The 27,579-nt window shown below is 38.4% G+C and overlaps 1 protein-coding gene across 1 annotated transcript in view; it reads right to left on the bottom strand.

The window, feature by feature from the left end:
* Window positions 1-291: 291 nt before the first annotated feature.
* The window catches only part of LOC122802668 (norrin cystine knot growth factor NDP), a 673,208-nt gene continuing 645,920 nt past the window's right edge, over window positions 292-27,579 (bottom strand). Inside the window, exon 3 of the mRNA XM_044072377.1 lies at window positions 292-1,612. Within this exon, the coding sequence (XP_043928312.1) occupies window positions 1,388-1,612 (225 nt within the window). The 3' untranslated portion in view covers window positions 292-1,387. The remainder of the gene's footprint in view (window positions 1,613-27,579) is intronic.

Genomic DNA, 27,579 nt, shown 5'->3' with positions numbered 1-27,579 from the left:
CTATAGCATAAAGGAAAGAATATTGGTTTTAGAGTTCCCCAATCATATTATTAAAAGAGACAGGCAACTGTAGAGAGACAGATAGAAAGATAGAGATAGCTAGCTAGATGGATAAATAGATAGATAGATAGATAGATAGATAGATAGATAGATAGATAGATAGATGGATAGATAGATAGATAGATGATAGATAGATAGATAGATAGATAGATAGATAGATAGATAGATAGATAGATAGATAGATAGATAGATAGATAGATAGATAGATAGATAGATATACATGTAGAATATATAAAAAGACACTAATGCTCCCGGCCCCATTTTTAATACAGTATTATTAATGTCACTGCACATAAAGTCAGATTGCATCAAAAATCTACCTTTTTTGGTCTTCCAATTTCAGGAAACATGTCAGTCACTCAGCATGCTACCAGTACTCTTAAGGCTATGTGTTAATTCATGGATTCATCAATAAAAGCTTGCTTGTGCCGGTGGTAAATGTTTTCAACTTTTCATCTAAGTTTCCTTTCATCAGACAGTTCAGGCAGGGGAAGCAGGACATGTACATTTGCTTCACTAATACTGAGTGCTCGGAGCTTAACAATTAACTTAACATTACTACAACTTAAAAGCCAGAGTACTGGAGTCCCCTAATCACTTGATGAAACATGTGCAAGAAGACATGTATTATAATTTGTTGACATGATTTACAGTATCATGTAATTTGCCATACATTGCAGATCCATTTGTTTAGTTTAAGTTAATTGCTCACACCCAGTTAAGTGACTGAAATCGAAGCCCACAGTTTTATCCCAAGGTTAATTACAGTCTGGAAAGCAGAGGGCAGGCTTTGCCTGCTATTCTCATGCACTGCCTAGCAATGTCACATCTTCCAAGAGTAAAGCAGATGGAGGGCAGGAATTATTATACTTCTATCATCGGTTGATCTTGGGTTTCCTCTAAGTTAAGCTTCCAGCTATGCAGAACTCTAGTCTGAGGGCATTGCTATGCAAGACTGCTGCTCATTAGAGGCAGAAGGGAAACAGCCAAATGAGTAACTTGAGCCAGTGTCTGAACACAGGGATGTATACACCAAGAAAGGCATTACATAAGTCACAGGAACAGCTAGCCATGCAAAGCATTACTCAGCAGCCAAATTGTTTTACCGCTGCCTGGTTTATATTCCTAGTTTATTCCTTGATGAGTCCACAGAACACAAAAGTAGGTAGCATAATAAAATGTGGTTGAGCTTGCATAATATTCATTTAATATTTATTTTGCTCTGATATTCCACATAATAAACTTAAAAAGTTAGTTTGCATTTTGTCATTTCCTCTCACATCTTAAAGTGTCAGTGTATTTTTTGTTTGTTTTTTTACTTTTCTTGTTAACTGCACTCTTCACAGTTGCAGGAAAGTATATATCGATATGTAGCAGTGAGTTTCATTCCACCATTACAGCGAAGTCGTACAGCCTTCAGTTTTGATGCTTTGGGTCGACAGCAGTAGCAGCTTGATTTGAAGGGCTGTTTCAAGAAAGCACTGAAAGAGACAAGTGGTTCAGACTTGGAGGCCTGACTACAGTGGCCTTCACAGCGAGACAGGAGCACCATCTATAAGAGACAAGATGACATTGGCATCAGAAATGTATACAATGAAGGTTTACCTGTGTAACTAAGTAAATGGACTAATGACTCAAAATGGTATTTTGTCATGTTATAACACATATTATTCAAGTGACATTATAGTTACATCATACTAAATTTTAAGGGGTATAAATTTCCATAAAAACATAATAAGGAAATTCAACATATACTGCAATACCATATTTGACCACTGGAGATTTTACAACAGTGCAAATTGTAGCTTTCAGACTATATTAGCTATTCATCTATCAGGTAATGATAGGCTGTCACAGTGTAGTTCATTTTTAAAATGTATTGGCTCAAATTTTGAAGCAAATGTTAAGTATCAAACCTTTGGGACTGGACATAATTTCTTCACAATATACAATATAAAATTACACAATTTTTGATACAAAAAAGTGTGTTAATTGCGCATTTTATTTTGTTAATACGGGCTGCCCTGTAGATTTTTTCTCAGAGATTAAAATCCTTGGCATGACATCATGAAAGACCGAACACAGAACAACTCACCACTTAATTAAATGTAAAAGCTACTGTACTTTCATGCTCAGTGCATCAGCACTTTTATCAATTCCAAGAAAGACAAGTTGTCAACTAGCTCTTGTGGGTAGCATAGCTCACATTGAAAATTAACACATGGTTATGCTGTAGTGAAATTACAATTTTAGTAAGTAGCTCTTCCAAGTTGTTTTTGCTTATCCATGATGCTTTCCAGTTGAATGCAAATCACTACTCAGTAACTACTGTAGCATCAATTTGTGGGTGTGGTTATAGACAAAAGCTGAGTAAACAGTGAAACTAAAAATTAAACAGCACGCTATATATATATATATATATATATATATATATATATATATATATATATATATCCACACAGCGGCAAGCAAATCATATCCCACAGCATACCGCACCTTACAAATACAGCAAATCCCATGTAGCGTGCCACCACAACAGTGGATTCGACATTTCAAATTCGATCAAGTGCAGTTTCGCTCAACTGCACTTTCGTCACTTTCACCTCGAGATACTGAAATTTGACATTTCAGTATTTTGAGATAGTAAAGTGCATATATATATATATATATATATATATATATATATATTTTTTTTTTTTTTTTTTTTTTTGCAAAATCACTTGTGATTTAACATGAGGGGTATAACTGAATTTACATTAATTCTAAAACTATGGTGCTAAAACTATGGTGCTTCTGAAAGTGACTAATACACTTTAAATGTGTATAATCACCTATTAGTCCCAGACGACACACTGATGCATACCTCTTAACTGTACAGATTTTCGCAGAATGGCCAGATTTTTGCTTTGTATTTTTGGTACAGTTTTCTTAAAATTGTGCTTTTCTAGCAAATCATTTGCAAATTATTGGTGATTTAAGTCAGAAAATAATGACATACATTGAGTTTCAGACTTCATATCCTTCAGAAAATTCATGCTAATACAAAAACCTGTTATTCTATCTACTTTCTAAGCTTGTAACAGCAATATTTAAAAATTGCCCCTATTTTGGGGCCTTTGTCCCTCCATTTTTTTATGGCTTTGTCCAGATTTCTTGCTCTAAGAGGTTGAGAGGTATGGACTGATGTAGTCCAAAGTCTTAAAGCTAGATCTACTGCAGAAAATCAGTGTTTACCAAATGAAAGAGAACTTGGCAAATGAAACATTTACAGGATCTTTCTGACTGAATCCTTTGATCATAGTAACCTTTAGGTTTGTGTGCCTATCCTGAAGTACAGGTGTAATTATACTTAATTGAAAAGAAAGGGTCAATTCCTCTGTGGCAAGTCACATGATTCTCTCTCACTCAGTCAGCTTTTAATAAAGAAAAGATTAAACAGTAACTTGTTTTTGTCCCCATACTGCACATCATTAATACTGTCCCAGCCCCCACATGCCCTATATCCATTCTGGGTCAACCAGCTAATCCTCTATGTCCCAGGACGTACACCAGAATTGATGGGGCCAGTCATGGATGCTGAGAGCATCCAGGAGGGCACAGCCTTCTTTGCTTCCATCTGGGGTAGATCTTTTACATACTGTACTGACTTCCCTTTCCCCACCCCTCACTCAGTGATTATATCTGAAGTCAACTCCTCCCTCTGGACCACACCTTCCCTTTTGTTGTATTAGAATTAATGACAAATTCCCTCCCACCCAGGATGGGCATGCCCATCCCTTCCTGCTGCTCAGTCAGTCACCCTAGCCATTAATCAAACCCAGATTGGCTAGGTCATAGTTAAGTATTATCGCTCTACTCTACCAGAGTGGCTTTATACTAACCAATAACATTTGTTAAAATTTTATCACAGTTCTTAAATTCTGACAAATCCAAAACTATATAATCTACAAAATTTGTTATGATATTAGATTATTTTTGTGCCTCAAAGTCAGTAAGCCACAGCTGTTATAAAGGTATGGCTGGTAGAAATAAAAGAAAAATAGTCTCAACCATTCCTTTTTTCTGCTCTGTACCCAATGAAAAATGCTGATATCACTGTATCTTACCCTTAATGAGAAGGGTGAAAAAATGTCCATCCAACTGCTAAAATATGCTTCTGCCTATTTAGTTTCCATGGAAAAATTCTATGCAAGAAGATGCCACCATGCACCATTTACTTCACAATTTCCCAAAGAGTGCTTAATCTTTTACTTAACACTGTATACAATTTTAAGCAGAGCTTAGCAGGTATCCTGATAAAACAGAATGCTCCCTTCCCATTATCACCATCATTCACACTACACCACTTAAAAATATGGCAGCCATTGTAGGTTGCAGCTAAAAAAATGAAGTCATCACACACTTCTCAGTATGCATAAAATGAAAATGAAAATGTTTTCAGTGTTCTTGTCCAAGACTAACACAGAATGGTAAAGATTACTGTTTAGCTAGGGGGAAGTGATCCCTACAAAGAAACTTTTTTGGTAATGATGCTTGGTGGCTTCAAAGAAAGGGGAGGTTCCAGTAAGCAATTGAATGGGTGAGCCTAATTGGAAATGATGTGGGGCTCTAATACAACATGTTAATGACCACTACCTGTGATCAAAGAACACAGATGTTAGTCACTTTCATCCACAGGCTGCCTCAAAACATATTCACTGTAACTACATTACTGACTATATACACCTCAGTTGTCTGACTGCTATCAACAAAGCCAGCCTTAGCTGAAATGGAACCCTAGACAAAGAACTGTAAGGGCCTCTTGTGATACAAACTGGTCACCCTGCACCTCCCCAGTGCCCCTCTCCTGTTTTCCCCAGTCCAGGCTCCAGACTATCCAGATATATTACTTTCTTTCTTTCTTTCTTTCTTTCTTTCTTTCTTTCTTTCTTTCTTTCTTTCTTTCTTTCTTTCATCTTTTCTAACTTTTTAGCCTTTTCTGTTTACAGCCTAACTGTCCAAGGCTGCACTATAACATGTGAGGGTTAATTAAATTAATTAAGCTAGATGTCTAGGAACCCCTAGGCCCCCAGAAGTTATAGGTTTCAACTTCTAGATGCTCTTAGGTGGATGTTACTTTTAGATACAGTGCAAACCCTCCCCCGTATATCCAGTCATTTCATCACAGATAACCCCATATTGATAAGTTACAGTAACTTTATTGACTGTGCACAGCTCAGATATCTCATTGTATTATAAAAGACCACAATAACATATTCCAGCTTGCTTCGCAAAATGTATGGTAGTTTTGCAAAACTCAAATAATGACTGGTTAACTTAAGCAACTGCAAAGAGCATCAGTCATTTTTATCCATAGATAGCCGCTATCTCCAGCAATAAAAGATGCATTTACTGACTGTATGCACCTAAGAGATAAGACTATAATTACATGAAAATAATAACAATTGGACACAATAATTTATTTTAACCCCCTACACACACACACACACACACACACACACACACACACACACACACACACACACACACACACACACACATGCACTCATGTTTATAGATACTTGTATGACTTTGACTGAACACCTGAGATACTTGACTATGATCTAATGAAAAAAACGTTCTCCTGCAAAAAAAGTTCTACACATTTAGAGAACATTTCTTTTGTTTTGCAGCTAAGAGGAACAAACCTGTAATAAGGCCTAATGCTCATCTGTTTCCAAATCAGTCTGGCAAGTGAAGTAAGGCAATTTTTTTAAGAAGACAGGAGGGCTTAGAACTCCATGCAAATACATGCCTGAAACTTCGAGCTGCGGAATTGAGAAATATGAGTTTTTTTCAATCAATACAAAAAAATAAAGATACAACTTCTTTAAGGCAGCCAGGCAGTTATACCATGATTTGCCCTTGCCTCTTTCGATCAATTCATGATTTTATCATAAGCCACACAATGGCTGCAGGAAACATCTGAGAGGATTTTTTCACTGTAAAGTAGCTTTTCTTTTAATGACTTGCTCTTTTACACTGCAGCCATCTTAAGTAACCAGGAAAAACAAAGGAGAATAATGAAGTCATGGTGGATCACAATCCAAAGGATTGCACAACTGAAGAGGTTACACTGCATCATCATTCTTGTTTTGTGTCTCAAATTCAGCTTATCTGTTGGCTCTCAAAATACTAAATTAATTCTAATTCTGGGACATGCACTAATATGTACCTGTTTGTATTCCACACTGGCAGTGTCAAGCTAATATTTTAGAAAATGCTTAAGTGATCTTCTATAACTCTATGCATCAGTGCATTTCAGGGCCTTAAGATTATATACTACACAGTGATTCTTTATGTTGCAATTCTTCAGATTTCGAAAGTTCTGCAGTAGATGTATATAGTACACAAGCAGAGAGATCCATACAAATGTTTTCTTTATCAAAGTATCATGGGAGATATGTAAATTTCTCCTACGCAGTGTTACAGAACACTGGCTGTAAAATCCATGATGGCACATTAAATCCCTGTCAGTCATGTTAAACAAAACATGAGAAGGTAGGTATCTCCTTGACACATGGTGATTGAAAGTAGTGGTATCAGTTCACAAAGGGTCATAATGGACCTTATCCAAAATAATGCATTGAACCTACTGATGCTAATTATAAAATAGTATGGATTTGTGTTATGTAGATATCTAATTTTAAATATTATCACATTCTTTGCAGAGGTCGCAGTAACAACTGATGAAGGACTTGAAGAGCATACTATGTATCTTCACTTTGCTAAGGCTTTTGACACTATTTCACATAAGAAAATGCAAGAAAAGTTAAACAGCCTTATATGTCAATTTGTATGTAATTCAACAGATACAACAATGGTGAAGCAACAGGATGCAACAAGTAAGGTGGTGGATTACCTCTAAGTTCCCAACAGGGATTACCAGTTATGTCTCATAAGGCTCTGCAATGGGGTGTCTTCTTTCTATACTATTCTTCTCTGATATAAAATTGGGAAATTGGTTATGGATAACCAGATATGCTGATGATTGTAAACTGGGTAACATAATTATTTCATTAAATGATGCCAAAGTTCTCCCAGATAGTTCACATATACACCTGGTGCAGTGCTAGAAATCTCATCTCTAATTCCAGTAAATGCAGCATCATGAGACTTGACAGAAATATCATAAATTGAAATGGCAGAAAAAAATTTCCTGTTATAAAAATGACATCATCATTAAAGATCTAGGGTCAGTAGTAGGGCACTGTTTAAACTTTGATCTTAGCAAATTGAGAAAACCACTATCACCCAACTAATTCTAAAGGGCATGTCTAGTCACTTGAGGGAGATCATTGCACCACTTTATATCTCACCAACCTGATGTAATATTGAATACAATGCTGAATTTCATAGCCTTTGAATAAGCACCTAGCTAAAAAGATCAAAAGATTAGAAAGCTTGAAACTACACAGAAATGCTTTAGGAACTATCATTATGTTTTTTTTTAGGTTACTACGGGATGACATCTCTCTCATTTATAATGCAAAGTCTGATACAATTCTGTTTGAAAGCTTATGCCTGGATCACACTCCTGTGAGAGCTAACACCATAGAGAATCTAATACTTAGAATAAATATCAATGTTGTTCTTCTTTTGGCTTTTCCCAGTTAGGGGTCGCCACAGCGGAACTCCGGTCCTCTAATGATTGTCAGTCGATTTTTACAGTGCTGAGGTGCCAGCTTGATGCCCAAACTTCAACAAAGGCACACCCATTCTATGCATGTCTTTCAAACGCCACTCAACTGCGGGGAGGACATGCAGACTCCACACAGAAGGTGCTCCAGTCGAGAATTGAATGGGAGAACCTCTTGCTGTGAGGCAACAATGCTACCGCTGCACCACCGCAGCTTTACTTAAAATAAATATCAATAATAGAAAAATATAAGAAATACATTAAACAAGTAGAAAAATATAAGAAATACATTAAGCAAGTCTTGCAAGATTATGGAATAAGCTTTGCTTACATTTCAAAGAAGTTAGTCATTAATTTTCTTCAGAAATAACCTTGATGGATAATTGAGAGGTAGAAAATATTAACATGTTGTTAAATCAACTAAGCTATAGGTCATAAGTTGGACAATCTAAACTACTCATACATGAATGCACTTAGCCCATCAACCAAACTCCACTAGCTATAGGCATACTTTATTAGTGCTTAACCTTATTAGTGTAACTTAACTGTCATTCCTCCTTGCTCTGAAACAGTCATCAAAAAGCCTGACATGTTTTTAATGTGAAAACACAGTAAACATTGTGGTGTGCTAATTACACCATAAGCAACTGAAGTGTTTGCTAATCAACCAATCCAAGATAGAGGAGTTATTAAGCTATAAAGCAACCGTGTAGACTCAGAGCTGGTTTTCTCTGAAAATTCACAAACCAATTGGAATACAGCCACGGAAACTAGTCTACATGGAAAGAATGTTAGGGGCTGCCGATGCTCTTATTAATGTGTATATACAATAGGCCCAAGTCTCTGCTCCTGCTGCTAATAGACAAAGGCCAAGAAGAAGGTTGTTTAGACCCTGTTTATCTTTTCACAATCTGCATGAGGTGGAAACTGTAGACCACTACATGGTGGATAGAGACCCACTACAGGAACTCTGCAACCTCTGTTTTCCTCAACTGAGAACAAGGGCAAACTGAGGGGAACCAATACCAGTGGAGACTAAGGTATGTGTAGCACTTAGAATATTAGTGACAGGAACCTTTCAGACACAAACAGAGGACATGCTGCGGGTGTCACAGGCATTAGCATCCAGAATCCTACATCACTTCCTGAATACTATGCTAAAAGATGCCAGTGACTACATATATTTTCCCTATGCACATGAGGACAGAGCCACAACTATGCAGGAGTTTGACCCTGCTGCACACTACCCTGAAGTCCTGGGTGCCATAGACTGTACACATGTAAAAATCAAAGAACAACATGGGGAACAGGGAAGGGTGTACATAAATAGAAAGGTCTTCTACTCCATTAACTGCCAGAGTGTGTGTAATATTAAGGGAATGATCCTGAATGCATGTGCTGACAACCCAGGTAGTTACCATGACTCACCTATCTGGCACAACTCTCAATCATATGAGATGTTTCTAGGGTGGATATCCCACAGGGTTATTTACTAGGAGATGTAGGTTATGCACTGGAACCATGGCTGACGATGCCCATCAGAAATGCGTACACACCAACTGAAGAATGCTATAATGAGGCACACGCTCAAACAAGAAATATCATAGAGTGTGTGTTTGGGCTGCTAAAGTTGTGGTTCTGGTGCCTAGATACATCTGAGGAAGCCCTGCAGTACAATCCCCGTACATGTTCTGAAATCTTCACTGTCTGTGCCATGCTTCACAACATCATCCTGAGAAAGTAGCTTCAGCAGGAACACCAGGGGGATGAGCCACACATCTCACCACCACTGGCAAGGTCACCACAGCTACATGAAGGTGAGGAGTCAGAGAGAGAACCAGCAGCTGCTGTGGGTGTAGACAGACATAGTCATGCACAAAATGCTCTCGCACATGCCAAGAGGCAACAGATAGCACACATGCTCACCACCTAAGGAGCTAAAAACTTCATCCTACACACATACATACAGTAACATTGATGCCAGGCAAAGCTTACAACTTTATTTACCCATGTAATGGCTGTGTATTGCTAGCATCAGACAGAGTCAGCCCCAAACTAAAAATCTTGCAACTGCTGGATTTCCAATGTAAGTGCTGAATGTGGAATACAAAAATAAATCTCTAAGAATACAAATGAATGGCATATCTGTGCATACTGTTACTTGCTAATGTAAGTAAGTATAAGGTGGGTGATTTTTACAGCAATGACATCAAGATGTGACATCAACTAATAGGCCTCATGCATCAAAGATTCACACATTCATACCTCCCAAAAGTACAGATTTTCACAGAATGACCACAGTTTAGCCTTATAATTTTGTACTGGCAAATCATTAAAGAGTGAAGTTAGAAAATGATGACATGCATTTCAGTTTCAGACTTCACATCCTTCAGAAAAATCATAAAAATAGTAATGCAAAACCCATTATTCTATCAACTGTCAAAGTTTGTAAGACTAACATATTTAAAAAAGTCTCCCTATTGTTGGGCCTTTAACTCACTTTTATTTATGGCTTGGTCTAGCTTTGTTAGTCTAAGAGGTTGAAAGGGATGTACACATTACAAACACATGTAAGAAAGTAGTGCAATTTGCAAAACAACATCACAAATGCAGATATACTAAGCACTAAGTTAGCTATGCACCCTGAGCATCAGACAAAAGACTTATGTATCCCTGAATTCAAAAGACAGAAAACATGGATATGGCACAGCCATGATCATTTGCACAGGGCATTGTGTGGGGGATAGGAAGCCTAGGCTGACACAAAAGGTAGTCAGCGAGTGTGAGTAAAAGAGAAACAGGCAGACATTTAGATAACATATCAAATGGCTACTGAGACAGAATGAGCTGTAAGCCTCCACAACTGACTCATGTAACTGTTGTTTGTGTGTGTCTGTATGGGCACTCCAGGTGAAACTGGTGTGTGAGTGTCTGCAAGAACACAGTCAAGCTATATGCTAGCTCAATATCCTGGTATGTTGGACAGGTGTGAGCCATGCATAGTAGAGATGACAGTTCATTGTCATTGTCCCTGACCATGACAACTGGCTCTGCTAGGAATTGAAGTGGCATGTCTGTGCCCATGGTCAGATACACTGCTGCTACCTGAACATGACTGTTGTCAGCTGGATGAGCTCTCCTCACAAGTACACCCAGGTCCACGACCCCATGGTCTACCAGTTCTGGGTGTGGACACCCCAACCACTGATGGAGCAGTGGAAGTAATGCCATTATGAGATGGTGATTGGGCACATCAATGTTGGTTAACATCAGATGATATAACCTACATCCACATGGATGCTGTCCCCCTCCAAGCAGATGTTCCATCACAGACACTGCCCATTCCAACATGCCATTCATCCGATTCATTGACTTGGCAACATGGTGGAGTAGTCATGCATGTCAGCCCGTGCCACATCTATAACCCTAAGCATTTCCTTATAGGCCCTATTGAAAAGTGCCTGCATTGCCATGATGGCCCTAAACATATGTTAAGTGGCACTGAAAGACACCAGGATCAGGTGGAGGATGGACAGCAGACTTCCTCCAAGCACCACTAACAAGCCTCCTGCATGGCACCTTACTTACACTTTGGCTATAGCCACAGTCAAAAGGCACTGAAGCCATAGTAACCACACTACCTTATAAAGTGTCTCACCCTCCACCTGTACAAAATGTGAGAACTCACCGAAAAAGGTTTGCGTAGGCCTACTCGCTGTGTCTGATGGAAATGCAGGGGATGGTTGAATGTTAACCTCAGTGTCAGATTCAAACTTTGCATCCCCACCAGTGTCTGTGTTTGGCCACTATCATCATCAGAGTCTGCTGATACTCTGACATCAGGTAGTAAGAGTCCTACACTTCCACTGTTAGGAGCACCTGTGATATTAAGCAATAAACACAGGAAAAAAATAATACCTACACTACTTATTTAATATATGCTAACAAGCTAACACTGGTGCCACTATCACAGATGGTACAGCAATACACATACAGTCCTGACACCAATCTCACACATATGGATAAATGCATATTAATGTCAAATGCTCATCGGTACTGAAATAAAAATGTTTGGCTTACCATTTGCAGATAACTCCACATTTGCTAGGGAGGATGGTCTTGGAAGACATTAAGCAAAATGTAAGGACAACATCATCACAATAACACAGGGGGAATGATTTAATGGCTTTATGTGTACATTAACAATACTTTAACTGAAATTTGGTTGATACATGCACCCAAGCCCATGTGCAATGAACCAGAATGTGTTGTTAACTGCCTCAATCTATAAAAAATATTAAGCCAGCTTAACTATTGCTCTCAATATTTTACTATACAAGACATTGTTAAAAAATGACATATGTAAGCTTACCTGGAAGATGCTCCTAGAACATAATTGTCCTACCTGAAACAACAGCACCAACATCAATCATATGCTGTTGTGCACTTTCCGCTGAGCTTTCTGGATTCTTGACAATGGATAAGAACTCTTCATTTCCTGCCAGTGGTGGCTGTGTAGCAGCCCCCCCCCCAGTAGCCAGTTGTCCACGAGCTACTGCAACTGCTCTCCTCCAAGCCGATGAAATCATATCAGTGGCCCTATGACATACCTGATAATATGTCCTGTTGTGCCCCCCCAATGGCATTGACTTTGTTCATTATCTGATTTCAAATCTGCATTCTGCCAGACATATCCTCATGTGCTCTCTCAAGCAGAAAGGTATCATGTCGCTGAAAGGATTGGACAATGGCATCATACTTTGAATCACAAAAGGGGGTTGTGGGGATCAGGATGCTTGGGTGCCATAGTCCTAGTTGACATAAAACACAAAAGAAGGATATTACACATAAATATCACATAAATAAAAGTCCTGCTTAGATATAACTTATTAGTTTTTCAATATTACCCACTGGAGAAAGTAAAAACTGCAGTTATTAAAATATAAAAAGGTTATTTAGTTGAAACATGTCACAATCACACATAAACCAAGGCTGGATCCAAAACAAGCACCAACAAGAGCAAATCTCTGTAAAAACATTTTGAGTTGTAGCAACACACAAATGGAACTTGGCTTCCCCACCCCCAAAACAACAGGCAAATGACAGTTTGCACCAAACAAAGAATAACACATCAGTCAATTGTTATAAGTGCTTTCAAACTGTCACAAAATGTCTACACATTTACCACAGAAAAGTAATTTTTATACAATTGCCAGTCACCTCTACCTGTGCTAGCACTCCCTTACATGTGTCTATGGACCATCCTAGAAGGCTAACACTCCTGTGTCATTGACAATTGGCAATATAATGTATTTACATTTCACTGAAGTAACATAGAAAAATGTGAAAGAAACAGTTGTAACAGTAACACTTGTGATAAAAGTTAGTAAGGCTGTGTATCTGAGAAAGTTAAATACCCTGACAAAAATGCCTTAGCCATCAGTAAACTTCTAAGAAGTGCATACAAATAAAAATTGCATCTGCTAATACATATCTATATAAAACATTTTTCCTAGTAACATGTGAACAAATCTAGCATGCAACTGAAAAATTCAATCATACCTTATCAAGACTATTAGTATTCTGCACAGACAAATCCAAAGTAATAGCAATCTTCTTTTGTGTTATCCACATACACAACTCTCATTATCTATCGGTTCTCTAGCTACATGGTTATCTTTTTACAGTATAGATTCATGCCTGAAAGCATTGTGAATATGCAAATGAGGTGTCAACTCATTAGAATTGCTGAATCCAAAAACTTGGCACCCAGTATCTGTTGTAAACATAATGCAGGCACTCCTTCCATGTTAGTTGCTAATTGATTGCAACTGTGAATGATTACTGGTAGGGAAAAGGAAAACACAACAGCAATTCAGATCCCCTTACCTGCAGTTGGTGTGTCACCCAGGTTACACTTACTAAGTGTAGACGTAATTGTATCAAGGTTTTAAATGTAAGTAAGCAGCACACATTTCTCGGTTTCTGTTCACTAATATCCAAACTTCCCTGCCTTTGTTGAAAACTATATATTATTGACATTTAATATTGTTATACGTTTTAAGGAAAATGATACAAAATGCCTTACAGACTGCATGTCTCAGAATACTGTTCAGGTAAGAGAAGAATTAACACCAGTCAAAGAGAAGACAGAGCTGCATTGCTACAAACAATAGTCATAAATGGTTGTCTGATCAGTCATTGCAGCAAATCTGTAATTAACACATGTATAAAGTGAGAGTGTACAAGTGTCATATGTCTTGTTAATGCAGTGAATTAAATGGGATTTGCTTGCATGCACAATAATTTGAATTCCTGCTGCAAAGCTATTACTATGGCAAAGAGGGATGAGAAATTTTACTGTGTTTTGTAGGTTCATTGTTGTGGCACTTCAAATCCAGACTTGTTTAAAAATCTATAATGTGTACTAACATTTCTTTGTAATGTTGTTTATGTTTCCTTTATTTATTTATTTAATATTACTATTCGTGTGGTGTGCAGATTAGCATAAGCATGGTAAAATGGATAAATCAAATAAATTACATGTAATGTACTTCTGTGAGCACATAAACTAAATCTGTGAATCATATGTGTGTAGCACACCTGCTAAACATGATGAATCACACAGTGCTTGCTCTCTGTGGATCATGGTTCAACTCCCACATTTGCCTTTTAAGGATGAAACGCAATAAACACTGCTCACAAGGATAAAGCAAGATGAGCTTTGCCTGTCATGTTTGCACCTCGCTTAATTCCACACAAACCTGGTTTAATGGCCCAGACACAAAGCAGACAGTACTCAATTTTAAAATGGATACATTGCTGCATTTTTCTTGCCATTGCTCAAACCCGCTAAGCTGCGATGCACAATGATAAGCAACCTTCTCCCACACCTGCAAGTCCAGTACACCTGCAGACAGGAAGTAGACAGTAGACAGTTTCCAAATGGATACATTGTATCCTGTATGGTTTTCCACAGCACAAACATGCTGCACCGTGCTGTGTGGCAGTCAGCACACCTACTTAATAATGAATATGAAGATATACAGCTGCTCCTCACTTGTTCCTGTGGCAGCAGGCATAAGTGTAGGGCTGAAATACAGATGAGCTTGAGTTCTAATCCAGCAAAGTCCAAAGTTTTATTCTTGTTGTTCCAAATTACTTTATATTACAATTAATATGAAAATAATAACTAAACATAGAAATAACTGTCTACAGCAGGTGTATTCAGCATACCTGGACATCAGATATATAGTAAGTGTGTTACTGTGGGTATCAGTAGAACTATGGCTCTACAATTACACATTTATTTTCTGAACTGTAATGTCATGCACATGTACATGTTTAAACACTCAACTATTTAATGTATATGTATAACTGATGAGCAGGTCTGACAAACAAGGTCTCAGTTGAAATGAGCAGTCTGTACAATAATGAATGTAGAAAATAACACTTGCAGCCCAAAGTCCCCTTTAGCAACTGGTATAAGTTAATGCTCACAAAACAGGTAATCCAGGGTTCTAATCTACCACACTTCCAATTTAATTAATGCTTGTCCACCCAATTAAACAAAAATTAAAATAATTATAAATAGCAATAAGTATGTACAGCAGTGGACTTCATATGAATTATATGTGTGACAGAGGGTATACTGAATATTATGTTTCTGTAATTATAATTGTCTTCCCTGGCCTAGGATGGTTTTCAAATCTGAATAATACCCATATACACATGAATGTATAAACTAAGACTTTGTTAGGTCGCACACATACATGGTTAACCCCTCACTCTGTCATGTGTATTTATATATAATTAATGAGTATGTCCAGCAAGCAGGTCTTCTGTGACAAAGATAAAAAATCACCTATATGGAAGAATATGTTTTATCTGTAATGCATATGTTTGAATCCCACGTAGTACAAATTCATTTTATCAGTGTGTAAATCTACACAAAAATATCTGTCAGGTCATAAAATGTATGCCCCCAATACATGTCTATAAAGTTGAATCACTTAATAGTTGGAGCAGCAAGAAGCCAATAAACTAATTCCAACTGTCAGACTAACCTTTCTATTTCGAAAACTGCTTTCTTCTCTGTTTGGCACTGTTGCTTTCCATTTAATATTGCTCAAAAGTGATTGGCATGGTTGTTTGTGTTTATGTACCAGCATTAATTGCAATAAGAGGAATTAGTGAGAAAGCACTCTTAATTGTTGCTGATTTCCCTGAGAGAACATGTCTAGCAGTAGATGGTAAGGTGCCTAACTTAGGGATCAAATGTGGGGTACTGAGGAGTCCAGAATCTTTATTGGACTCCTTGTAAAGCACAGTAGCCAAAGGTCATGCAGGGGAAACTATACGGCCTCCTAGTACAAGTCTGAGGCATATAATAGTCTGGACAATGCTATCCCCAGTGTGACTGGCACTGGAAAACAGTGCAGGAGCCATTTTAATGACCTCAAAAAAGCACAGGCGGGACACATCCAACCAATGGCTGGCTGAGTTTAGGACTGCTGACATCCTACAGTTGTGTAACTATACAGATAAAGAGGAACGAATATATACAGGAAAATCATTTAAAAATATTATATACTAATTATAATAATTTTAAAAGAAGTGGCATAAATGCCCTGCTGTAAATTTAATCTGTATTATTTGATCAAGCATATGTGCAACATATGTACACTGTAGGAATTACTGTGAACCATCATCAGTTATAGTCTGTAGTTAAGAAGTATACTTAAATATAAAACTTGGATTAAATTCTTTATATTGTAATAATTTATTGTATGTCACATTTGATGGTACTAATTATCTCTTTTTTCTCCCACCCCAAACCTTATCTCTTTTTTATTTTGATATGCGTGGTCAGAACATTTTGATCTCATCAATTTCTGACAACTCACAAAATACTTTATAGCATAAGGAGGTACGCCAAGCACTGTAGCTCAACCTGACTCTGCCCCTACTGGCTCCTGCACCAATGCTCAGCACATCTGGGACAACCTGGCAGTACTGTCTCTGCTGCCCCTGCACTACCTGGTCCCTTCACCTCAGGTAGCATTTCTCCAGCAGCTGGTGCAGTGGTACCCTCTAGGAGTAGTGGTGAAGGTGGGGATTTTGTCATCCACCAGGAGATGCTAGGCTTGGTGCCTAGGGTCATGCATAACACCATTGGTGCACACCTATGCCAGATGGAGAGGATGCTGTCTATTATGGTACATAAATGAAGATGTCAAGCACTCAAACAGCAATTTAGTAAGGGGGCAGTGATGACAGTTTTGGGGGTGAGAACTAGATTCTCACTGTCCTCATGCTTGATGCACATGGTCTTCTGATGTCTCCTCTCTGTCCCCAGTCATGATGTCCCCAAACATGTTGTTTCCCTCACAGTTCCTGTGCCTTAACTTGTTTGTCCTGTTTGTCTGCATCCTCTGCCTCCCCTACCCTACTTACCTATGCCAGAAATACCTATGCCTCTTACCCAACATTCCTCTCTTACTGAAATAAAAAATAAACATGGGTACCTGTTCCACAAAAAATATCTTCCCATACAATATCCCAGTGCAGTTACACCTGCTGCCACACACTCAGCTAAGCAGCAGGTGTGTTTCTTATACTCAGTATTATCTAAAGTACTAACTGCCATGCCTCTCCACTTAATGTGTTTGCACGAAGGTAAGAAAACCAATAGAACTTTCATAATTTTATCAGTGAAGCAAAGGCTCACATTTTCTCATCCCTTAGCTACACGCAAATGGAGAAAGCAGTATAAATGCACACATTTTTTATCTTTGTGGCTTGCATGCGCAAACACTTTGCCATCAATCATGCAAACCAGCTGCTCAGTTGGGCACTATGGAAAGTGCACATTAGTATGTATTACGTATGTTTAGAGAATGGGTGAACTGTACATCGGCACCCTGACTGGAGAACAAACATTCTCCAGCAGGGTATTAATGTAGAAATAATTCCCACTGAAAAATGAGTACACTGCTTCTCAGCAGTATATCAAGCTGCCATGGAGCTCAGACAGAAAAATACTAATGGCCACCATTATTTTACACTTGCTATGCAGCACTTTTGCTGTTTAGCGAGTGTAAAATAATAAAGAAAACAAGAATAAAATAGAAAAATGTGTTTATGTCTGTGTGTGAGACTGTATGCATGTATAAGAGTGAGAGACAGATTGAGCCATTATCTCACACTTGCTGTTTGAGTGCAAAATAAATTAGACTAAAAACAGTGTGTGTGTGTGTGTGTGTGTGTGTGTGTGTGTGTGTGTGTGTGTGAGGGAGAGAGAGAGTGAAGAATGAGACTGATCCATGGCAGCAACAGCATCAGTTAAGAGATTTGCATACCTCTTGACCATACCTCTCTACCTTTCAGCCAAAGAAATCTGGACAAAGCCACAAATAACAAGGGACAAATGACCAAAAATATGTACATATTTTAAATATTGCTCTTATAAATGTAGAAAGTTGCTAGAACAGCAGGGTTTCCATTAGCATTTACTATCTGAAGGATATGAAGTCTGAAATTCAAATGTCTGTCATTATTTAATGACTTAAATCCCCAGTGATTTGCTAGAAGTCTACACATCTTATGAGGATGGACCCAAACATACGAGCCAAAAATCTAGACATTCTGTAAAAATCTGGACAGTTGAAAGGTATGCTCTGTTGACTGTTAATCTCAAAATATCTGGATAAACCTAAAATAAACAGGGGGCAAGGGCTCAAAATAGGAACATATTTTACTTGATTATTAGGATTTTTGTTAGCATAATTTCCTGAAATAGAGATGTGCGTGAGAGACTGAGTGGAAGTGACAGTAAAGAGCCATATACCTCTGAATCTTTCAGCTGAAGAAATCTGAATAAAGCCTAAAATAAAAGGGAACAATGGCTCAAAAATAGGAACAGATTTTAATTAATGCTTTTATAAAATTACATACTTGCTTAATTAAAAGGATTTGTGCATTTTCTGAAACTCAAATGTATGCCATTCTTTAGTAACTTCAGTCTCTAACATTGGGCAATAGACCAAACGTTCTAGGACTAAGGGACCAAAAAATAAAGTAAATGCCTCAATATTTTTTAAGTATTATATTTTGGATGTAAAATACTTCCTCCAACACCATTAACATATACTACAGCAAGTTTAAAACATTAGGTGGAGGAACTATTTTACATCAAAAATATAAAAAATAATAATATAGTACTTAAAAAAGTGAGTAAAACACAACAATTTTATAGAGATCCCATTCTCTAAGGGCAATAATGCCTGACAGGGTGCGTGTTAATGTGTAATTAATGTCCTTCCAGGGGTGGTGTTAATTACACATTAACACACACCCTGCCAAGCATTATTGCTTGCTTACTGCACATTTTGTCTTCATCCCATGAATGTACATGTAAAATGCAATCAAAGGGAAGGCACTTCTTAAGGAAATGACACACATTACACTGTAGTCATATTACCTGTACCCATTCACTTGAAACTTGGTCTTTCAGTATTTATTCCCAAGTATATCAGATATACCATGAACATCTTTATACTGACAATACACATTCAGATTTTTCAGTACTTGTAGTAATGTGGAAGTCTGTTTGCATATAGTTGGTAAAGCTGTGTCTTAAAGTATACCTGCACATTGGAAACACAGCAGTAAATGCTACACTTTTAATACTCATTAACCTGGCAACATGAAGATCTTCAGTATCTTGTCAGTCACACGGCTAGCCATCCATTTCATACAGGCCTGCCAAAATATTCTATCAAACATCCAATGATGCTGTCATCCATTATAAATTGCACGACAGCACTATAAACGTCAGATTTATGCCATGCCAATTGCATTAAATGCTGAGACCTCTAGCTGGTGTACCTAGTTAAGTAAGGGTTCTAATCTCACTGCAGTCAGCTTGTGTGTGACTGTCTAGTCAGAAGAGCATAACTGTATATATTTCAATGATCAGTACAAACCCATGGAGTACCAATATTTTGACAGCTGTACATACCTGCACATCCTTTTAATTCAGGGCTCACAACATATTCTCTAAAACATCCAATGATGATGTCATCCTACTATAAATTGTCCTGCAGCATTGTAAAAGTCAGACTTGTACAATGGAGCTTGCATTAATTATTGAGTTTGCTAGCTGGTGTACCTAGGTAGGAGTTCTAATCTTACCCCATTCAACTTGTGTGAGTGTGTGTGTGTGTGTGTGTGTGTGTGTGTGTGTGTGTGTGTGTGTGTGTGTGTGTGTGTGTGTGTGTGTGCATTTGTGTGTGTGTGTGTGTGTGTGTGTGTGTGTGTGTGTGCGTGTGCGTGTGCGTGTGCGTGTGTGTGTGTGTGTGTGTGTGTGTGTGTGTGTGTGTGTGTGTGTATATCTGTCTAGGCAGAAGAGCATAACCATGTATCCTTCAGTCATCAGTGCAATCCCATAGAGTGCCAATATTTTGACAGTTGGACATGCCTACACAGCTATTTAATTCAGGCCTCACAACATCTTCTCTCAAACACCCAATGATGATGTCATCCACTATAACTTGTCCTGCAACATTGTAAAACACAGATTTGTACCATGGCAGTTGAATTAAGTATTGAGTTCTCTAGCTGGTGTACCTAGCTAGGAGTTCTAGTCTCACTCCAGTCAACTTGTGTACATGTCTATTCAGAACAGCATAACCATGTATCCTTCAATCATCTGTACAATCCCATGGAGTGACAATACTTTGACAGTTGTATATGCCTATAAATGCATTTAATTCAGGCCTCACAAAATCTCATCTGAAACATCCAATGATGATGTCATCCACTATAAAATGTCATCAGCATTGTTAAAGTCAGACTTGTGCTATGGCACTTGTGTTAAATACTGAGTTCTCTAGTTGGTGTACTTAGTTAAGTAGGACTTCTGTTTTCACTGCAGTCAGCGGGTGTGTGTTTGTTCAGTTGGTTGACATTTAAGACACCATTTTACACCTACATGTGGGATACTGGTATTATCATCCTCTTCTCACCAGAAATTGCTGATGTCATCACTTATAAAGTGTTGCCTGACACTGCAAAAGCCAGGCTTGTGCTGTGGCACTTGTGTTAAGTACTCTGCTTCCTAGATACTTAGGTAGGGGTTCTATTATCACTGTAGTCAACTTGTGTGCAGTCAACAATCACTATGGTGATGATTTTAGAACAATATGTGAGTTCACAGCTATGTCAAACCCTACTCTGAACATCCCATTGTAGCATTCAGTGATGATATCATCCTGTATAAAATGTGCTCTGACAGTATTCAAGACAAATGTGTGCTGTGGCAGTGACATTAACTACTGTGTTTACAAGCCACTTTACCTACACATGTAGGGGGTCCAATCTGACTGCAGGCAACTTGTGTGTCTATACATACACCTATCACTTTTGAGACAATTTTACATAGGGATGTGACTCCACATCCATATCTTATGGCCCTCTCATTATTTTCTCATCAACATACAATGATGCTATCATACTCCATAAAGTGCAACATGACAGTGTTACATCAGACGTATGTGATGTTTCTACTGTGAAATTCCATGGCATTCATCTTCTATACCTACACAGGTGTAAGGTTCAAATCAGGCCCAGTCTACGTGTGTGTGTGTGTGTGTGTGTGTGTGTGTGTGTGTGTGTGTGTGTGTGTGTGTGTGTGGTGGTACATTATGGTCATTGTATGATCTTTGGAATCACCCTTCATTTCACTACCACTCGAGGAACCTTTCACATAGCATCATGCATCCACCATCCTCCTTTTTCCTCTATCCACATGACATCCTTCCTGCAGAGGAGTGGAGGATGTCCTCATGTAAAACATGCATACAAATACCATGAAGCAGAGCCCTTAAATCAGCCTCTGCAAGCCATCTCCAGACCATTGTATGTGTGATTGCTAATTATGTCATGGTGTGGTACACATGTCCCATATAGACAGTGGCAGGATGTAATGCACTCCAGCAAATATACACATACACACAGTAATTCTATTATCTTCCATCATATAGATATAGGGATTTTTTTCCTGGTATAATAATGGCTAAGATTTCATGTGATATTGGCCATTAGGCTAATAATGTCCTATGATCCTATGAACAGTTGATCTGCCAATGTTGCTATCACTGAAAATTGCTACACTAAAGTGTAGATGTACAGTATGGCTACAAGAGGGTCTTGCATTCTGTGATGTCAGCTAATGTACTGATGGCCATTGCTGCCATTGCAGTACATGCTTCTTCTAAAAGAGCTGTAGTAATATGCCTCCTGAGAATTGTTGACATGGTATAATATATTTTTATGCATATTATGATGTGTTGTTGTGGAACATATCAGCCTTCTACACAGTTCACATTCTGCCATCACAGTGACACTTGCAGTATGGCACAGGTGTGCATATGTCTACATACCATCGTTAAATATTCTGTGACAGACATCAGTATTAATTCATATTGATTACATGGTCAAATATGTCTTGTCTGATACACATGCTGTTATGGTATGATATACACAACAAATGTATCCCATGTTTTGATGCAATTGCAGCCTTGTGGAGTTCATTATATGTGGAGCTGTGTTACTATGCCCAAGGATTATTGAGGTGATCAGCAGCACTATTGTGTAACTCTTAACATTTGTGTCAGGAAATGTTCTGCATGAGCCACAAACAACTGATCTTAATGTGTCCTAATATAATATCAGGACACTCAAACACAGCTTGCTCATGAAACACATACAGACATATGTTGTGTAAGTTGTGTAAGTATGTGACATTGGTACAGTTGTGTGACTGTGTGCATAGCAATAGTATGTGGATTGTGATGAATAACCAAGGTTATATCTGGAGGTCTTTTCACAAATACATATGAAATGTTAAGGGTAATACACAACTAAACATAGATCTGTGTGTGGATACCACCAGACATACCCAGCTGGAGGTAATAGACAATCCGCTAGTTAACAGTTTGTCTCACACATCACCTCTCCCCCCCCATTGCCACTGGCCATCACCAAAAGTATGCATGCAAACATTACTCAGTTTTTATTCTCAGGAGGGCAGTTCATGTGTATGCTCTCTATGGCTAATAACACAGAATTAATGGGCCCTGACAAATTAACAGGTTGTCTATAGTGTGAGTTAAAACATGTCCTACCAGACACAGTTTGATCTGTACTTCAACACAGCCTCCAGACAGCCTATGTTCCCATAGAAGGATGTACAGCAACATGCATCCTTCTGACTAGGGGGACCATCACCTGATGCATGGAGTTATAGACCCATCCTGACTCTTCCCATCTGTGAGGTAGGCCAATGAGTCATCATGGACTTACTATAAAAGGACACGGGTAATATCCTGACTGTGTATCAAACCTATGTTTGGTTTGTTAAGGCTACATCAAGTGTATTACATCTGTTCACTGTCTTCAAGAAGGTTACTAAGGGCATGCATGATGACAACACTATCATCCTATGTAACGTGACCTGGCCAAGGCACTTAACACAAATCCACAGTCAGGTATTACAGAGAAACTGTCTTAAGTGGCCATAAACACCTACATCATCAAGTGGGTAGACAACCGGATCACATACATGACAGATAAACATGTAAACATGTTGCACTGTGTGAAGTTACCTCTAGCTAGAGTCCAGTGACCAGGTCCATACCTCAGGGCTCTGTGCTAGGCCCTTTCCTGTACATTATTTAAGTCTCAGACATCTAAACTGACTTAAACATCATTCTCCAACCAGCTGTGTGGAGGACTGCAAAATGTGGGCAATCATTCAGTCCAAGTGTGGTATTGGTATGATGCATACAATACAAACACACACAAAGGGTTGCTGCCACAGTGATGGGGACATAACAGATGAAGAAAAGTCATGGGAGGATTAGTTCCATTATGAAAGCAAATACACAAGATAATTACAATATAGACAGCACACCTCTATGAGCAGACCAAGTGGTATATAATCTGTGGACTCAGGTAGATGGTATGCAGAACATCCACCAACATGTGCCCACAGTGGTGACCACTCCCTTGTATGTAGCACAACTCCTGAGTAGGTGCAGGATATCCACATCAAAGGGCATTATAGTTCCATTGCTCTCAGCCCTCATCACACCAATAATTCAGTGCAATGCACCCTTTTGCATGTACCTCCCAACACATTTTCCAGGGATGAGTTACTCCAGTATACCAGTTTTGCAACAGTGAGCTCCTAAACATCACATTGGCCATACCTAAGAATTCTTTTTGGTGCATAAACATCAGGGCATGGTGGTACAGAAATCCATTCATGGGGTTATACAAGGTGGAGCATAAGTGATACATGTTTCTGTGATGCACACAGTAAATGCATAGCTGATAGACAACATTGATGGCATGGGTTACATTTGTGAAAGTGTGGATTGTGGTACACCTGTCAATTGCTCGTAATGTCAAATATAGGTATAAAGGTGTCCCTCCTAATACCTCTGGCAGCTATTAAATTTTGAGGAAGGTGAACGAGATTGCTGATGAATCATAATAGCTGCACAAGTGTGCTCTTGCAGCTCCATCTATGATCATTCACAATGACGTATGTTATGTCAAAGACATGGGATTACTGGTGGTATTATTCTGATATTGTCCACGATTGTGTGTGTTTCTGTCTACTGTTGTCTATGAGTCTATTACTAAATGTTCACTTGGTTGATGGGATTACTGGTGGTATTATTCTGATACTGTCCATGATTGTATGTGTTTCTGTCTACTGTTATCCATGAGTCTATTACTAAGTGTTCACTTGGTTGAGACCTATGCTGACATTACATTCATATTCAAGCAACTCATTGTGCACAGTATCACAATATCCACCTAATCCCTATTGTATATACCATCCCTGATATATGTCCTCTCCATTGTTCATGTCAGGATGCTTATATCACAAAGACTCTTCTCCAGTGATATGTCACCTTGTGTGACTGTCACATAATATACAGTAACTGTGCAGTCCATACTGTATCATGTTGATATGTGGTTAGTGTTCGTGCTACAACTGTCTTCATTGACACGCCCTCATCTGCTGTACATTACCATGTTTCACTTGTCCTCTTCCCTGCATTCATTCCTACAATTCATCTGTGTCTCTTTTCAATACACACACTTCTCCTGACATGTACTTAAAATGCAGTCTATGTACCCTTACTGATCATTTATACAATTTTTATTCAGTATGCCTGAAACAGTTTTCCACAATACTCTGAACTGTATACACTTTCATGCAATGTGTTGGAACTATATACATTGCTCTGTTATTAACTCTGGTAGTCTTTGCGGCTTTCCAAGCAATCTTGCAGACCTAGTTTACCCATAGGTAAACAGGTGCATGTTTCTGCAGGTGTTCATATCACTTTACATGGTTTCCTGGCTGGCAACATTGTTGCTGGCCTTGAAATTGCATTTGTTTACATTAAAATGCAGTGTATGGCATGCATATCTAATTAGGCTGCTGCTTACCGCACAAACACATAAACTCCATGTAGGCTTCACACTAAGCATACATGAAGTTTATTGAATAACCAGGAATATGTTTGTAGTTACATTTCCATCAACTTTTTAGAGATGCCATGAGACTATATATGATTCTGAAACATGTACATGCATGCATACATGGAACTTCCTAATATTAGCACACATTCTAGGTTAAATATGTAAGCTATTTTATATGCCTTATTGTTATTTTGATAGGGTAGATTGGAAGAAAACTTTATACCAGGGGATCCATAGTGGTCTTGTGGTTAGGCTTTGTCACTCTTACCATCAGAGCCTAAGTTCAATTTCCAGTCAGACAATTTCAATGGATTTTAAGAGGAGGTTTGTCATAATGGTTAAGGTCTTAACTTCACAGATACAAGGTATGAGGTTTAATTCTGACCTCTGGTTATAAGCTAGGATTTATGTATGAACTTAAGAGGTATTATGTATATTAAATCCTGTCTAGCTGAACAAAATAGATTCCCTTTTTGTTTTTGATGCTATTTTTCATAAGGGAGGGAGGGAGCTAAATAGCAAGCAAATTACTTAGGAAAACAATGACAAGAAACAATATTTTAGGAAGAAATAGTGTTATTCATCTTTCATAACTAGAAATATACTGGGAGATCAATGTTTACATGTAATCAGAAATGCTACTGTTGTGCATGAGGATTTAACAGCATGAGAGAATGATTTTTATGGAAAAGCTTATTCTCTCCAATTTGTTAAGAGAATGCACTGTCTTCTGTAATGAATGAAAACTGTCAAGGCAAGATAAAATCTTATATAGAAAACAAGGTGAGCAATGTTATCGAGTAAAATAATAATGATATATCTGAGGCAGGACAACATCATTGTTCCGGAAGCAGTGGTTATAATATGTGTACAAGTCAACTACACCACCAAAGTTGCACTAAAGGGTTGAATGCAAAACCTCAACTTGGTCTGCAACATCAATAGGACTTTCTGGCAGGATAGATTTGTCTCCCAGAGATGCCTCCATCATTTGTGGAATAGACTCCCTCTCCACATCAAGCAAAGTACTTCATTATCCCTCTATAAGAGGAACCTGGATGACTGCATGGGAAATAGAAAATATACATCTGGGATTCCACCTGCACTCCTGCTGGACAGGGGCATCGGGTGCTGACTTGTGGGAACATGGGATAATTTATTGGCTAGGCTTATAAGGGCCTCAGGGCCAGTAGACTAGTAACTTGCTATCATCCTATGATCCTATAATCCTATGAATGAATTTAGGTCTCCATACATGTTAGTGAAATGTAACCTGATGAACACCAACTCAACTAGTCAATTATTATTCCCTGACAGTGTTTCCCATTGTTTTAATGTCAAACCAAGACCAGCTGTTCCCTTAAATGCTGTCATCATTTCTGGATGTTTCTTTTTTCTCAAAGTTTGCACAACTGTGGAGTTAATATAGACAATTAAGAGTGGGTATGGTTTTCAGGAGGGCTCTTCTACCCTGTAAAAATATTGATTTTTGTGTAATGTTTTTGCAGGGAGTTGACTAGTTGATCTCTTGTGACTGAGTAATTTGACAGAGAGATGAGAGTCAGACTTTGCACTGGAACCAGTGAATTATTACTATGAACAATGGCAATTGGCAAAACCAAAATTAGGCTTAGAGACCAGGCCTGGGTGAAGCGGCAAACCACTAAAGAACCCCTAGATCGCATAAAATTTCAGCAGCTCAGAAACTCTACAAAAACAGATACTACCTGAGACAAAAAGAATTACTTCTGTCATCTCCAGGACAAACACCAAAATAACCCAAAGAAGTTTTGGGCAGGATTCAATAACCTCCTTTATTCGGGGAAATCAACTACCCCTACCCCTGAAAAACTTATAGGTAAAGATCCTGAAGTGATAGCTAACTCATTCAACTCTTTTTTCACTGAGACCGTTCAGGCACTAGCCAGTCAGTTACCTACTTCTTCCACCTCCTCAACCAGTCCCTCTTGCAAAAATCTACCTGCCTTTAGTCTTCAACCAATATCCACCTCCTATATTAGAACTTTATTAAAGAAACTCAAACCATCCACCTTATCGGCTGATCGTCTTCCAGCCGAATACCTACAAATAGCATCTGATGTAATAGCATATCCCATCTCAATCCTGATCAATAGAACTATTACTGAGGCCACCATCCCCTCAATCTGGAAAATATCATACGTCATCCCACTCCACAAGGGAGGCGCCTCTACGGAAACATCAAATTATAGACCCATAGCAATATTGTCGCCTATAGCAAAAATTATGGAAAGGTG

Source organism: Protopterus annectens, chromosome 5.part0 (assembly GCF_019279795.1).
Source record: "Protopterus annectens isolate FY-2018-M chromosome 5.part0, PAN1.0, whole genome shotgun sequence".
Taxonomy (NCBI): domain Eukaryota; kingdom Metazoa; phylum Chordata; order Ceratodontiformes; family Protopteridae; genus Protopterus; species Protopterus annectens.
This window is presented reverse-complemented; position numbering and strand designations above follow the sequence as displayed.